We start from the raw sequence: 16,867 nt of genomic DNA on the forward strand, positions 1-16,867 counted from the left end.
GTGGTCCACTGATCCCGCCAACATCTTTGGGTTTGAACGACTTTTGTCTAATGTATAGAGGGGCTCTAAGTCATGTGGCAACGCTCGTTAAAGGTTGAGACATTGACTTGTAGGGTAGCTACCTCCAATAGGTGACACTAGGGAGCCGGCTTTCTACTACCTGGAAGTGAGCTAATTGCCTTACCCTGATCTATAAGTCTTTCTATGGTAGTTCGGAGTCTCCCCAAGGAGTAACAGTACCCCTACACCTCCATCTAAATGGAAATTTAAAGGAATTGTCCTCTTCTCATCCACTAGTGCTAACGGGTTATTAACAAGTCAAGTTGGTATCAAAATGGACATATATTCGTAGGACACCTGCGGTCCACCAGTGCTGATGGACCCATCTTGTAGGTTACGGGGCAGAATGCTCTTACACATCTGAAAAAGCAATAGAGGGGTTTTACCATCATAGTTAATGTTTAGGATCAGGGTCAACGATTCATAAAAAATTCATGTTTTTTTTACTGACGGTGTAGAGCAGATCAAAAGTCAAAGACGAAGTGGCCACTTCATCGTAGGAACCAGCATTTGGGCTCCCAACAATCCTAGTGATATACCCTTTACCCTAGTGATATACCTCTTTACCCTTATACAGTCAATGTAAGTTCTGAAGGGTTATTGCAATCTCTGGGATATGACATAAAGGCCTTGTAAATCTGGTCCCAATTTCGTGAACCTCACCTTTCGGAAGAATGAGGATCCTATTACCCCTTTTCACTGTTTCAATCAGATTTTCTAACTGAAATGAATGGAGTCATGACTTTCTTCCATAGACATATTTGTCATGTACTAGACCCCATTAATTCTTTGTAGCCATGTTGATACTATAGGGAACCAAACATGGTATATTGGCAGGTACTCTGTATGATTGAAGAATATGATACTAGTCCAAAGCGATGGGTAATTCAAGAAAAATATAAAATCGCCTTACCTGGCTGATCAGACCAGAACTCAGGGGTCAATGTGTTGGAATTGCTACTTCCTAAAAATACGATGAAAAAGGAAAGTAAATTATAAAGTACAGAGCTTGAATAAGTAGTGGTATGGCGAGAAGATGGAAGGAAAAAGTGGCACCATTGAGTTTTGCCCTATTCTGTTAGCTTGATGTCAGTGTTGCAGACAATAACAGATGCAAAGAGCAGTGGTGGACACTCAGCACTGGACCCAAGGGGGGTGAGTAAAGCATAGTTAGTTGTTTTTTTTTCTACTAATGCAACTTTTTGGAAGAACTTTTCTGAAAGGGGACAACCCCTTTAAGCTGTTCATAGGCCTGTTGGTTGAACACTCGTTTGACTGATAGATATTCCTCTCGATCCCCCATGCATGTGTTCTGAATTGAAAGAGCAAAGCAAGCTTCTATTAGACTCCTTTGGTTGTGACTTTTCTCTCCTAAGAATAAAAGGATCCGGTATTTAGATTTAACATGCCAGATCCTTTTATGTCGGAGAAGTGTCAGGAGGACAACATACACATAGGATTGTCAGAGGGTCACTGAAATTGGCAGATTTGGACAACTTCATAATAAGTGTTTGGGATGGTTTTGTGGGACATGGGTTGTGTCAGATGTGGGTCCCCTTGCCCCACCAAAGAAAATGATGGCAAGTAGACCCTGGAGACTAAGTGCTTGCTCCAAAGTCACCTCCCAGTGGGATTGTCTTCTGCTGATCCTTTGGGGATGGCTACTGTACCAAAGCCTGGGCCACTGAAGGGTCTTCTGGTGGGCGAATCCAACCTTTGGCATATGTATAATGTAGCACCAGATAGGCAAAATCTTATCCACACACTATAGGGCAAAATTGCAGTGTAAACTGACTGCTGCTGTGGATTTTAAATCAATTTATATTGATTTATGTTGCAAATATTTGCAGCATTTCCACAGTGGAATCGGCCACAAAATTAGCACCATTTAGTGGGGATTTACTTTTGGAAAATCTGCTTAAAATTTAGACAATTTGTATATAGCTGAGCCACATCCAGATTTGGCCAATTTTACCCACATTTAGAGGAGACCTCATCTCCTTGGTATCCATGTCCTAAAAGCAGGACTGTATCTGAGAAGTGAGACATTATATTTTCTTGTGTATTTCCACCTGGAAGGGTTTGTTCCATAACTATACCATCCACAGGATTGATGATAAATGTATGATTGCAGGGGCCCGGATGAATTAGATCATCACCGATCCTTGGATCCATCACCCAAAAGTCTCCCGCGTAAATGAAACGTTAAAGCAGTAATCTCACATACTCACTAATGCTTCATTCACACAGGAGGATTTGGGGTAGGGTCTATGCCAGCAACTGGTGGGCCCACAGCACCTAGGGCCTAGGGGTCTCTCTCTGCCCAGGTTTCAACTTGCGTATTGCATGCATACAGTAAGCTCAGGAACTCATCCCTCTCCATACAGTGAGTGCCGGCTGCGTTGTACAGCCGGCACCCAAGCCTAACGGCTGCGAACAGAGCAAGCTACGATCACAGCAGTTTTGCAGAATTCTGAAAATGGGGGAAAGGTCTCCTCTGCCGCCCAACAACCCTTCCACAACAAGATTGTGGGGGTGCCAATGGTATTGTCATTTCAATCGGGGGGCCCGCTTAAGACCTTTGTGTACCTGTGAAGCCCAACCTGTGGGTAATTTTACAATACATGTTAATATGACAGTAATGCAGTGTTTTGTACAAGTGACCGCAAGTTCAATTCCCTTAGGGAGACCAGTAAAAAAAAAACTAAATCAATATAATATATATATATATATATATATATATATATATATATATATATATATATATATATATATACATACAGTTATATGAAAAAGTTTGGGCACCCCTATTAATCTTAAGCTAATTGTTTTATAAAAATTGGTGTTTTTGCAACAGCTATTTCAGTTTGATATATGTAATAACTGTTGGACACAGTAATGTTTCTGCCTTGAAATGAGGTTTATTGTACTAACAGAAAATGTGCAATCTGCATTCAAACAAAATTTGACAGGTGCATAAGTATGGGCACCTCACCAGAAAAGTGACATTAATATTTAGTAGATCCTCCTTTTGCAAAAATAACAGCCTCTAGTCGCTTCCTGTAGCTTTTATGAGTTCCTGGATCCTGGATGAAGGTATTTTTGACCATTCCTCTTTACCAAACAATTCCAATTCAGTTAAGTTTGATGGTCGCCGAGCATGGACAGCCCTCTTCAAATGATCCCACAGATGTTCAATGATATTCAGGTCTGGGGACTGGGATGGCCATTCCAGAACATTGTAATTGTTCCTCTGCATGAATGCCTGAGTAGATTTGGAGCGGTGTTTTGGATCATTGTCTTGCTGAAAGATCCATCCCCTGCGTAACTTCAACTTTATCACTGATTCTTGAACATTACTGTCAAGAATCTGCTGATACTGAGTGGAATCCATGTGTCCCTCAACTTTAACGAGATTCCCGGTGCCGGCATTGACCACACAGCCCCAAAGCATGATGGAACCTGCACCAAATTTTACTGTGGGTAGCAAGTTTTTCTTGGAATGCTGTGTTTTTTTGCCGCCATGCATAACGCCTTTTTGTATGACCAAACAACTCCATCTTGGTTTCATCAGTCCACAGGACCTTCTTCCAAAAAGAAATTGGCTTCTCCAAATGTGCTTTTGCATACCTCAGCCGACTCCGTTTGTGGCGTGCTTGCAGAAACGGCTTCTTTCGCATCACTCTCCCATACAGCTTCTCCTCGCGCAAAGTGCGTTGTATAGTTGACCGATGCACAGTGACACCATCTGCAGCAAGTTGATGCTGCAGCTCTCTGGAGGTGGTCTGAAGATTGTCCTTGACTGATCTCACCATTCTTCTTCTCTGCCTTTCTGATGTTTTTCTTGGCCTGCCACTTCTGGCCTTAACAAGAACTGTCCCTGTGTTCTTCCATTTCCTTACTATGTTCCTCACAGTGGAAACTGACAGGTTAAATCTCTGAGACAGCTTTTTGTATCCTTCCCCTGAACAACTATGTTGAATAATCTTTGTTTTCAGATCATTTGACAGTTGTTTTGAGGAGCCCATGATGCCACTCTTCAGAGGAGATTCAAACAGGAGAACAACTTGCAAGTGGCCACTTTAAGTAGCTTTTCTCATGATTGCATTCACTTGGCTATGAAGTTCAAAGCTCAATGAGGTTACAAAACCAAAAAAAGTGCTTTAGTAAGTCAGTAAAGTAGGTAGAAGTATTTAAAACAAGAAAATGATAAGGGTGCCCATACTTATGCACCTGTCAAATTTTGTTTGAATGCAGATTGCACATTTTCTGTTAGTACAATAAACCTCATTTCAAGGCAGAAACATTACTGTGTCCAACAGTTATTACATATATCAAACTGAAATAGCTGTTGCAAAAACACCAATTTTTATAAAACATTAAGCTTAAGATTAATAGGGGTGCCCAAACTTTTTCATATAACTGTACATATATATATATATATATATATATATATATATATATATATATATATAAATACAGTACAGACCAAAAGTTTGGACACACCTTCTCATTTAAAGATTTTTCTGTATTTTCTTGACTATGAAAATTGTACATTCACACTGGAGGCATCAAAACTATGAATTAACACATGTGGAATTATATACTTAACAAAAAAGTGTGAAACAACTGAAAATATGTCTTATATTCTAGGTTCTTCAAAGTAGCCACCTTTTGCTTTGATGACTGCTTTGCACACTATTGGCATTCTCTTCATGAGCTTCAAGAGGTAGACACCGGATATGGTTTTCACTTCACAGGTGTGCCCTGTCAGGTTTAATAAGTGTGATTTCTTGCCTTATAAATGGGGTTGGGACCATCAATTGTGTTGTGCAGAAGTCTGGTGGATACACAGCTGATAGTCCTACTGAATAGACTGTTAGAATTTGTATTATGGCAAGAAAAAAAGCAGCTAAGTAAAGAAAAATGAGTGGCCATTATTACTTTACGAAATAAAGGTCAGTCAGTTTGAAAAATAGGAAAACTTTGAATGTGTCCCCTAGTGCAGTTGCAAAAACCATCAAGCGCTACAAAGAAACTGGCTCACATGAGGACCTCCTCAGGAAAGGAAGACCAAGAGTCACCTCTGCTTCTGAGGATAAGTTTATGTGAGTCACCAGCCTCAGAAATTGCAGGTTAACAGCAGCTCAGATTAGAGACCAGGTCAATGCCACACAGAGTTCTAGCACCAGACACATCTCTTCAACAACTGTTAAGAGGAGACTTTGTGCAGCAGGCCTTCATGGTAAAATAGCTGCTAGGAAACCACTGCTAAGGACAGGCAACAAGCAGAAGAGACTTGTTTGGGCTAAAGAACACAAGGAATGGACATTAGACCAGTGGAAATCTGTGCTTTGGTCTGATGAGTCCAAATTTGAGATCTTTGGTTCCAACCACCGTGTCTTTGTGTGACGCAGAAAAGGTGAATGGATGGACTCTACATGCCTGGTTCCCACCGTGAAGCATGGAGGAGGAGGTGTGATGGTGTGGGGGTGCTTTGCTGGTGACACTGTTGGGGATTTATTCAAAATTGAAGGCATACTGAACCAGCATGGCTATCACAGCATCTTGCAGCGGCATGCTATTCCATCCGGTTTGCGTTTAGTTGGACCATCATTTATTTTTCAACAGGACAATGACCCCAAACACACCTCCAGGCTGTGTAAGGGCTATTTGACCCAGTAGGAGAGTGATGGGGTGCTACGCCAGATGACCTGGTCTCCACAGTCACCAGACCTGAACCCAATCGAGATGGTTTGGGGTGAGCTGGACCGCCGAGTGAAGGCAAAAGGGCCAACAAGTGCTAAGCATCTCTGGGAAGTCCTTCAAGATTGTTGGAAGACCATTTCCGGTGACTACCTCTTGAAGCTCATCAAGAGAATGCCAAGAGTGTGCAAAGCAGTCATCAAAGCAAAAGGTGGCTACTTTGAAGAACCTAGAATATAAGACATATTTTCAGTTGTTTCACACTTTTTTGTTAAGTATATAATTGCACATGTGTTAATTCATAGTTTTGATGCCCTCAGTGTGAATGTACAATTTTTATAGTCAAGAAAATACAAAAAAATCTTTAAATGAGAAGGTGTGTCCAAACTTTTGGTCTGTACTGTCTATATATAAGTTCATATCACCTTTAAATAAAATAAAGTAAAAACCCTAAAAAAATAAAACAAAGGGTTTAATATTATCGCTTGCGTAACTTTCCGAGGTGATAAAATATCACAATATTTATTCCATAGGAAGAATGTCGAAAAGAATTGAAATAACAGATTCGCAGTTTTTTGTTCACTTCACCCCCCAAAAAAATGTAATAAAAAGAGGTGGGAAAGTCTTAAGGACCCAAAAATAATAAAATTTGTAGCTCATTCTGCAAAATGCAAATCTATCGACTGAAAAATAAAAAGGTCACCGCTTTTGGAAGGCGAGGAGGGAAAATCAAAAGTGAAGAGGGGCCCATTGGGACTGTGTCATAAACCTTAATCTGGTGCTGTTTTGGGGGTCCCCCTATTTATGTGCAGGGTGGAGGTCTCAAAAGTCAGACGACCCCCACAAATCATCTATTTATCTGGGATACTTGTTATTTTTAGGACCACCCCTTTAAGAGAAGGCAAAGAAAACTATATCTAATACATTCAATATTTTATATTCAATATCTTCAAAAAATCCAGTTCATGACTTATCCCTTTAAGTTTGTAACCGTCTGCCCACACATGTCAGTAAGGAATGATGAATGTTAGACATGTTTGCACCTTTTTTTCTACTTTTCCCACTGGTTGCTAAGCAACAGCCACGGCGGATAAATCCGGCAATATCTCCACATTCTTTTATCATCCTAAATTATTAAAACATGAAAGAAATGTCGGTAGAAAAATACTTTGTTTTGTCTTCATGCGGTCTGATATAAAAGAAAAAAATCGACCTAAGAAAGTGGATTAATGAAGACGTCCAAAAAACCGCAGTTTTTCCTCTGTGGGTGTGTGGAGGGTCCGACAGCAGCTGAATCAGGGGGGTCGTTCTCTGTGTTGGGCCGTGTGTTGCAGGAGACCAGTTTCAAAGTCCTCACTGGCAGATAATAGGGAATTTCGCTTCCCGGGGCTGTGTTATCACTTGTAGAAGAGACAGTAAAAGGCAAAGTTAAAGGGAATCCCCGGTTTGTGGAAAGTATAAGGGCGAACTCTAGTGACTACGACACATTGCATGGAAGTTGGGTAAATGAAGTGCAGTCTCTGTGTCACGCCCGCAGGTGACGCACGTTGTTTGTGGACCCACTCTGCCACAGGGCCGGGTTTACCTAGGAAGGGGTGTAGCTAAGCGGCTGCCCGTTGCTCACTGGAGCTCCTGATGGTGGAGCTGCAGGTGGCCACCAGGTACCACTCCTAGGCAGTCCCCGGTACTGCAGCTGCTGATCCCAAAGGTCAGGTTTGCTGACATGGACTTGGGCTCCATTCAGGCCACTAGGTTCAGGATCCACTGCAGAACAGTTGCTGACACGGAGTCTCAGACAGGGCTGATTCGGAGACTGGTTTTAGCAGTCCGGATATACGGAGTACACAGATAGGCACATGTTCAGACACATGGGTCTCGGATATAGATTCAGGTACTGCCAGAGCGGCTTCAATGTTCATGACTGGCCACACAAGGACCAGGGACTACGGATTCAGGACACTAGCCACACAAGGACCAGGGACTACAGGTTCAGGACTGGCCACACAAGGACCAGTGACTTCAGATTCAGGACACTAGCCACACAAGGACCAGGGGACCTCACAACTCACTAGTTCCACTACATAGTAATGATACCATGTTGCTTCGGCACCTCCCTAATGGGCCTTTTATACAAGATGCCTCCCAGCTATTGGCTGGGAGCATCTTAGCAGGTGCGCACTGACCCTTTCAGAAGGCCTGGAACTCAGAAAACCAGGAAGCAGGGAGAACGTAGAGGGACACACCGCGCGGCCGGGTGATGAGTTTGTTGGCGCCCCTGCATGGAGGGAGAAGGGAAACCATGCAGGGGCACAGTCATTATTGTTACATTCTGTAGAGGTGGAAGAGCATTAACCCCTTCCAGTTTAAATAGGACATCATATAGGGTGTAGGCATATTGAGTGGGATCAGGAGTAGACTTGCTGCGCTGTACAGCCGATACCTACTTCTAACAGCAACAATTAGAGCTAGCTCCAATCGCTGCTGTTTAATCCATTAAATGCTGCTGTTAATCTCTGACAGTGGCATTTAAATTGTTTGTCCAGAACTATTTTTTTTTACTATGGGCTTAAAAACTAACAGGCAAGTAGTGGCTACCTACCTGCCTGCCTGTTGTGTCCCGTGCCAATCTCAGATGGCACAGACCGCTCCTGCTGGTGATATACCGGCTTCTCTTCCGTTCTGTTGATGGGGCTTGACTTTTGATATGCTGATTTACAATCGCTACCGGCACAGACGGCTCTTGCTGGCGATACAGCGGCTTCCGCTGATGTCATGTCGACAGAGCAGCTGCTTATCTAACGCTCTGTTCTGTTGAAGGGACTTGACTGCCGACGTCATGCTGATTGACAGCCGGCTCCCCGCTGCCTAACTGCGAGGAGCTGGCTGTCAATCGGCAGATGTCGCTACTCATGCCCCATCGATAGAGTATTCCAAAAGAAGAAGAGCAGCTCTGTTGACGTTGAGCAGCTGAATCGCCGTTCAGTGACCGTTCGATGCCGACGCCAGGTAGAACATGCAGGTAGTTAGCAACTGCCTGCCTGTTTGCTTTTTTTTTTACTATGGGCTGAAAAAACTAAGTCCTGGATTACCCCTTTAAGGCATGCGATCCTGCACAGACATCCATTTGAATTCTCATCGGACCCCTTGCATGTTGCCATGGGGTCCACATGCTTGGCTACATAGGAGACTGTAATCTTTCCTTTATAGGAATTTGTCATTTTCCTAAATACTGTGGCATTTCTGTATATAAAACAAGTGTTCAAACGATCAAAAAGCATAGGGAAAAGTTAAAAAGTTTTCAAAAATATGTAACAAAAATAATAAAACATTACAATTCAAATCAACTCCCTCCTCTCGTTCCTTTATAAAATTAAAGAAATTTTAAAAACAGTTCACAAAAGTTTGATTTATTATACAGGGTGGGCGATTTATATGGATACACCTAAATTAAATAGGAATGGTTGGTGATATCAACTTTCTGTTTGTGACACATTAGTATATGGGAGGGGGAAAACTTTTCCAGATGGGTGGTGACCATGTCGGCCATTTTGAAGTCGGCCATTTTGGATCCAACTTTATTTTTTTCAATGGGACGAGGGTCATGTGACACATCAAACTTATTGAGAATTTCATAAGAAAAACAATGATGTACTTGGTTTTAATGTAACTTTATTCTTTCATGAGTTTTTTACAAGTTTATGACCACTTATAAAATGTGTTCAAAGTGCTGCCCATTGTGTTGGATTGTCAATGCAATCCTCTTCTCCCACTCTTGACACACTGATAGCAACACCGCAGAAGAAATGCTAGCACAGGCTTCCAGTATCTGTTGTTTCAGATGCTGCACATCTCGTGTCTTCACAGCATAGACAATTGCCTTCAGAGGACCCCAAAGATAAAAGTCTAAGGGGGTCAGATCGGGAGACCTTGGTGGCCATTCAACTGGCCCATGATGACCAATCCACTTTCCAGGAAACTGTTCATGTAGGAATGCTCGGACCTGACACCCATAATGTGGTGGTGCACCATCTTGTTGGAAAAACTCAGGGAACGTGCCATCTTCAGTGCATAAAGAGGGCAACACATCATCATGTAGTAATTTCAGATATCCAGTGGCATTGAGTTTTCCAATGATGAAGAATGGCTCCACTATCTTTGTACCCCATATACCACACCATACCATCAAGATACGAGATGTGCACCATCTGAAACAACGGATACTGGAAGCCTGTGCTAGCATTTCTTCTGCGGTGTTGCTATCAGTGTGTCAAGAGTGGGAGAAGAGGATTGCATTGACAATACAACACAATGGGCAGCACTTTGAACACATTTTATAAGTGGTCATAAACTTGTCAAAAACTCTTGAAAGAATAAAGTTACATTAAAACCAAGCACACCATTGTTTTTTCTTATGAAATTATCAATAAGTTTGATGTGTCACATGACCCTCTTCCCATTGAAAAAAATAAAGTTGCATCCAAAATGGCCAACTTCAAAATGGCCACCATAGTCACCACCCATCTGGAAAAGTTTTCCCCCTCCCATATACTAATTTGCCACAAACAGGAAGTTGATATCACCAACCATTCCCATTTAATTTAGGTGTATCTATATAAATGGCCCACCCTGTAAAGTTGGTACAGAAAGTATTCAGACCTCTTTAAATTTTTCACTCTTTGTTTCATTGCAGCCATTTAGTAAATTCTAAAAAGTTATTTTTTTTTCTCATTAAAGTACACTCTGCACCCCATCTCGACTGAAACCCCCCCCCAGAAATGTAGAAATTTTTGCAAATTTATTAAAAAAGAAAAACTGAAATATCACATGATCATAAGTATTCAGACCCTTTGCTCAGTATTGAGTAGAAGCCCCCTTTTGAGCTAGTGCAGCCATGAGTCTTCTTGGGAATGACGCAACAAGTTTTTCACACCTGGATTTGAGGATCCTCTGCTATTCTTCCTTGCAGATCCTCTCCAGTTCCGTCAGGTTGAATGGTGAACGTTGGTGGACAGCCATTTTCAGGTCTCTCCAGAGATGCTCAATTGGGTTTAGGTCTGGCCTCTGGCTGGGCCAGTCAAGAATGGTCACAGAGTTGTTCTGAAGCCACTCCTTTGTTATTTTAGCTGTGTGCTTAGGGTCATTGTCATTTTGGAAGGTGAACCTGCGGCCAAGTCTGAGGTCCAGGGCACTCTGGAAAAGGTTTTCATCCAGGATATCTCTGTACTTGGCCGCATTCATGTTTCCTTCAATTGTAACCATTCGTCCTATCCCTGCAGCTGAAAACCACCCCCATAGCATGATGCTGCCACCACCATGTTTCACTGTTGGGATTGCATTGGGCAGGTGATGAGCAGTGTCTGGTTTTCTCCATACATGCCGCTTAGAATTATCACCAAAAAGTTCTATCTTCGTCTCATTAGACCAGAGAATCTTATTTCTCATAGTCTGGGAGTCCTTCATGTGTTTTTGAGAAAACTCTATGCAGGCTTTCATGTGTCTTGCACTGAGGAGAGGCTTCTGTTGGGCCACTCTGCCATAAACGCTCGACTGGTGGAGGGCTGCAGTGATAGCTGATTTTGTGGAACTTTCTCCCATCTCCCTACTGCATGTCTGGAGCTCAACCACAGTGATCTTGGGGTTCTTCTTTACCTCTCTCACCAAGGCTCTTCTCCCACGATTGCTCAGTTTGGCTGGATGGCCAGGTCTAGGAAGACTTCTAGTGGTCCCAAACTTCTTCCATTTAAGGATTATGGAGGCCACTGTGCTCTTAGGAACCTTGAGTAATGCAGAAATTCTTTTATAACCTTGGCCAGATCTATGCATTGCCAGAATTCTGTCTCTGAGCTCCTTGGGCAGTTCCTTTGAGCTCATGATTCTCATTTGGCCTGACATGCACTGTGAGCTGTGAGGTCTTATATAGACAGGTGTGTGCCTTTCCAAATCAAGTCCTATCAGTTTAATTAAACACAGCTGTGAAGGAGTAGAACCATCTCAAGGAGGATCACAAGGAAATGGACAGCATGTGACTTAAATATGAGTGTCTGAGCAAAGGGTCTGAATACTTATGACCATGTGATATTTCAGTTTTTCTTTTTTAATAAATTTGCAAAAATTTCTACATTTCTGATTTTTTTTCAGGCAAGATGGGGTGCAGAGGGTACTTTAATGAGAAAAAAAATGAACTTTTTACAATTTACCAAATGGCTGCAATGAAACAAAGAGTGAAAAATTTAAAGGGGTCTGAATACTTTTCATTCCCACTGTATATAAAATTATTCAACCCATAGATTACAAGCCGTAAAGAGAGAAAAATAATAGCAATCAGAACATGGTATGTATCCTAAACCAGTGCCAATAAAAACGTCAATTCGCCATGCAAAATACAAGCCCACACAGAGCTCAATTGACAGAAAAAATGAAAAACAATTACAGGTCTCAGAAAATGGTGACAAAAGTACATTTTTCTTTTAACAAATTTCAGATTTTTTTTCATCACTTAAAAAAAACCTATAGGGGTTTGGTATTGCCACAATCCTAATAATTGTACTAACCTGGAGAATCATGCTGTGAGGCCATTTTTACTTCTCAATGATCACCAAGACCCAGAAAACAATGGCGGAATTGTTTTTTTTTTATCGTTTCACAGCTCATAGATTTTTGTTCTTATTTTCCAGGTAAAAAACTAATCTCCCATATGGTTTTGTCGACGGGAAAATTAAAAAAAAAGGTATGATTCTTAGAAGGTGATGGGATGATAAATGCATGGTCAGTATTGGTCTGTATGGGACCACCACCATTCTCACAATCAAAGTTAGGAGGAGTTTGAAGGAAGCAGCGGTCATGTACACTGTATGTGCCCTGCCAATTAGTGGGGTCCCAGTGGTAAGACCCTCACCAAGTAGTATGTAGAAAAATATAGTAGTATTAGAAAATAATGCTGGACGTATCATGTCAAGTAAAAAGATGTAAAAATTACTATAGTCATACATTTTTATTTATTTTTTGCTTATTTTCAGAAAATTATATTTATATTTTTTGCATCTGACTGCCAGGAATCCGTGGTCCCTTCACAGGTTTTCCCTGCCGTCTCCACAGACCCTGTTAAAGGAAATCTCCAATTTCTTATTTTATGGAGGAGACTATGTCATGAAACCAACTCATTATCCTCATTAATATAGGGCATATGAATGTCAAAAAAGGAAGGGTCACTTGCTCAGGACCCCATCTATCAACCAAAGTGGAGAACCAGTATGAAAGGGGCATGAATCACTTTGGAAGATCGGGGATGTCCATGTATTGCATATTTTAATAGCTGGCTTGTAATACTTAATTTATCCTCTAGTGGCCACTGCAGAGAAAATGTATGACCTGTCACAGAGGCGATCAGTGATCTCCAGTGATCAGTTGGTATCATTGAAGGGTAACCAATCACCATAGCATGGAAGGCTTACATTTGAGATGACCCCTTTATGTGTATGAATATGGTGCACAGTGGTTTAGATTTCTCTGGTCTTTCAAAATAGCTCTGTGAATCATACAAGAATTTGCAGAAGGATATCTGGGATTTTGTATTCACAGCGACTATTTTCTAGTTTCAACTTTTTTCAAGTGTGAAATGATTATTTTGTTTTTTCCTTTGCCTCGGGCATCAGGGTGTGAACTCATCCTCCTGTGGCTGAGAATTACTGTTTGAACAGTTGTGTGTACCTAACTTCTGCCCACATATATTAGATGGTTGGAGGTGGATGTTGCTCAATACTTACAGTATGCCAGATGTTTCAAATACATGGTATTTCAATTGGGGCGCAATAGATGGTGGTGGTAAAAAAAAAAAAATAAAGATTTTGAGTCAACCAGCTTATGTCTTTAAGTTAGCCATATGTATGTCATAAATTGATGTTCCTTTCTCAGGACTCTAGTCCAGGGAAAAGCCACCAGCAGCGGCTACTGCTTTGCCATAAAAGGTCAGTTTACTGATATAAACACGTATATGTAATTCTGCATTTCACCTGTAGTGGCCACTGTAGAAAAAATGAGTAGATAAAGGTAATTTCTCCAAGCTTTTCTCTGCAGTGGCCACTAGAGGACAAATTAAGTATTACAAGCTAGCTATTAAAACAAATATCTGGCTATGGAATACACGGACAGTCCAGATCTGCCACAGTAAAACTTGCTCTATCACAAAGATCCTCCACTGTGGCTGATACATAGCAGTCCTAAGTAAAAGGACCCTCTTATACTCCTGTAAACAGCTAATTTTACTTAGAGCAGTTAGCCTTGTTGACTGATTTACCCTACAGTGGCCACTACAGGTGAAAAGTAGAATTACATGTACTTAAATATGTGGTCTGAGGAGCTGGAGCTAGGTTCACACCCTATTTATACCGTGAGTATGCTGCTAGCTGCCAGATATAAGAGTATTGTGACCGTGGTCTGCTGCTTAGTGCATCCCTTATGTTCTACCAGAGCTTCTGGTTACTAACTTTAGACTGTTTTGATGTCCTGTCTGCCTTATGATTCTGTCTCTGACCCTGTCCTCTCGGCATTGATCTCAGCTTCCTCCTAACCCTATTCCTGACTTCAGATTCTGCCCTCTGTTGTTCTGACACAGCATATCAAATATCCTCTGCCAGTTCACTCCACCGGCCAGCAGCCACTCTGTGGCTGTAACCCAAGGGGCCCTGCATAAGTCCAGATCCCTATATATGGGTTAAAGCAGGGGTCCTCAAACTTTTTAAACAGGGGGCCAGTTCACGGTCCCTCAGACCATTGGAGGGCCGGAATATAGTTTTAAAAAAAAACTATGAACAAATTCCTATGCACACTGCACATATCTTATTTTGTAGTAAAAAAAACAATACAGGAACAAATACAATATTTAAAATGAAGAACAAGTAAAGTTAAATCAACCGGTATTTCAATAGGTAGGTAACTGTACCCAATAGGCAGCATAGGTCCTCAATAGGCAGGTAAATGTCCCCAATAGGCAGCATAGGTCCTCAATAGGCAGGTAAATATCCCCAACAGGCAGGTAAATATCCCCAATAGGCAGCATAGGTCCCCAATAGGCAGGTAAATGTCCCCAATAAGCAGGTAAATGTTCCCAATAGGCAGGTAAATGTCCCCAATAGGCAGGTAAATATCCCCAATAGGCAGGTAAATATCCCCAATAGGCAGCATAGGTCCTCAATGGGCAGGTAAATGTTCCCAATAGGCAGGCTGTTTCCACCTTATAATGCCATATGCAGGCTGTTCCACCCCTTATAATGCCCCATGCAGGCTGTTCCCCCCTATTAATGCCCCATGCTGGATGCCACCCCCCAGATAATGCCCCATGCAGCATATCACCCCCCCATATTATGCCCCATGCAGCATGTCACCCCCCCCCCATATTATGCCCCATGCAGGATGTCCCTTTCCCCCCATATAATGCCCCATGCAGGATGTCCCTTTCCCCCCCATATAATGCCCCATGCAGGATGTCACCCCCCATATAATGCCCCATGCAGGATGTCACCCCCCATATAATGCCCCATGCAGGATATCACTCCCCTGTCTTTATAATGCCCCATGCAGCATGTCACCCCCCATATAATGCCCCATGCAGCATGTCACCCCCCCATATAATGCCCCATGCAGCATGTCACCCCCCCATATAATGCCCCATGCAGCATGTCACCCCCCCATATAATGCCCCATGCAGCATGTCACCCCCCCATATAATGCCACATGCAGCATGTCACCCCCCCATATAATGCCCCATGCAGGATGTCACCCCCCATATCATGCCCCATGCAGGATGTCACCCCCCCATATTATACCCCTTGCAGGATGTCACCCCCCCATATAATGACCTATGCCTCCATACATTAAAAAAAAAAAAAAAAAATCCAATACTCAGCCTCACTTCTCACTTGCTGCCGCTGCTCTACTCTGGTCTGGACTCCAGCGTCGCGGCGGCGTTGTCCCGCTCTGCGCTGCCTGTGACGGCACTCGGGAGGGCGCGGTGAAAAGACGTCACCGCGCCCTCCGACCTGAGACGTCACAGGAAGCGCAGAGCAGGAAGACAGCGGATCTGCAGAGGCACGGGGAGAGGTAAGTATCCGCCTGCCGGGGCCCTGAGCAAGCGGGGGTAAGGGCGGGCGCTGACACCGCTCTCCTCTCCTCCGCCCATAGCCCGGCGGGTCGGATAAAAGTCCTCCGCGGGCCGCATGTGGCCCACGGGCCGTAGTTTGAGGACCCCTGGGTTAAAGGGTGAAGGCCAGGGCTCCTCTGGGACCTTCTAAGCACAGTGGCTTGAGCAAAGTTGATCATGAAATCCTTATTAAGACCTGCCAGGCCTCCACCTCCAGCTTTACCTTACAATTCCTCACAGTTTTGATTGAAGCAGAGGCAGATAAGATACTTCCATGTACAGTAACTATGCAAAGTGCACACTTTCTACTATATTTTGCAAATATAGACTTCTGTCGTACAGATAACCCAGCATATTGCTGATAATATTGCTCTATGTACGTCTTCTTAATTTTTCCAGTTGTGATAAGTATGGGAAGTTGGCATTATTTCAGTTTATATTAGCAGTGATTGATGTGAAAGGAAGCACCGGAGGGAAGCCCAGAGGCTATGTCTAGCTACAGTTTGTGAATAGAAACCTCAGGCTTAGCTCACACCCTCCAGCAAAGTCAAAGACACCGCAACCATTTCAGGTTTATCACAGCTCATTAGATAGGGAAGCATACTGTGTTGGCAGTCGACCCATGCAATAGAACAATTCCACAAGAATTGCTCTTCATCTCGGGAAATAAAGTAAAAATATATACATTTGACTGGTTACAGCTGTCTGGAGCAGGTCTTAAAGACCTCAACAGATCTTTATACTTTAATAGAGACACCAGAACAGCCTTACATTTTCATGGAGACACCACCAAATAACACTCTTATGAAAACACTACCAGATCTTTAGACTCATCTAGAAACCTCACCATATCTTCACACTCCTGTGAAGACACCTTCAGATTTTGACAGATTTGATTATTGAAGCATCACCATATTTTTATAACCCTGTGGAGATGTAGCACCCCGAGGGTTCGGTTGCTGCAGA

At 42.6% G+C, this 16,867-nt stretch overlaps 1 protein-coding gene across 2 annotated transcripts in view; it reads right to left on the reverse strand.

Moving 5' to 3' along the window:
* Window positions 1–16,867, reverse strand: part of AMOTL1 (angiomotin like 1) — a 186,945-nt gene that overhangs the window by 135,749 nt on the left and 34,329 nt on the right. The window contains exon 3 of one of the 2 annotated variants that reach the window (XM_073662172.1): window positions 974–1,024. The exons of the other annotated variant lie outside the window; for it this stretch is intronic. Coding sequence (XP_073518273.1) covers window positions 974–1,024 — 51 coding nt within the window. The remainder of the gene's footprint in view (window positions 1–973; window positions 1,025–16,867) is intronic. 2 annotated transcript variants of the gene reach the window in all.

The sequence above is a fragment of the Phyllobates terribilis genome, unplaced genomic scaffold (assembly GCF_046119375.1).
Source record: "Phyllobates terribilis strain yellow unplaced genomic scaffold, ASM4611937v1 Scaffold_2__4_contigs__length_985480577, whole genome shotgun sequence".
In the NCBI taxonomy this organism is placed as follows: Eukaryota; Metazoa; Chordata; class Amphibia; order Anura; family Dendrobatidae; genus Phyllobates; species Phyllobates terribilis.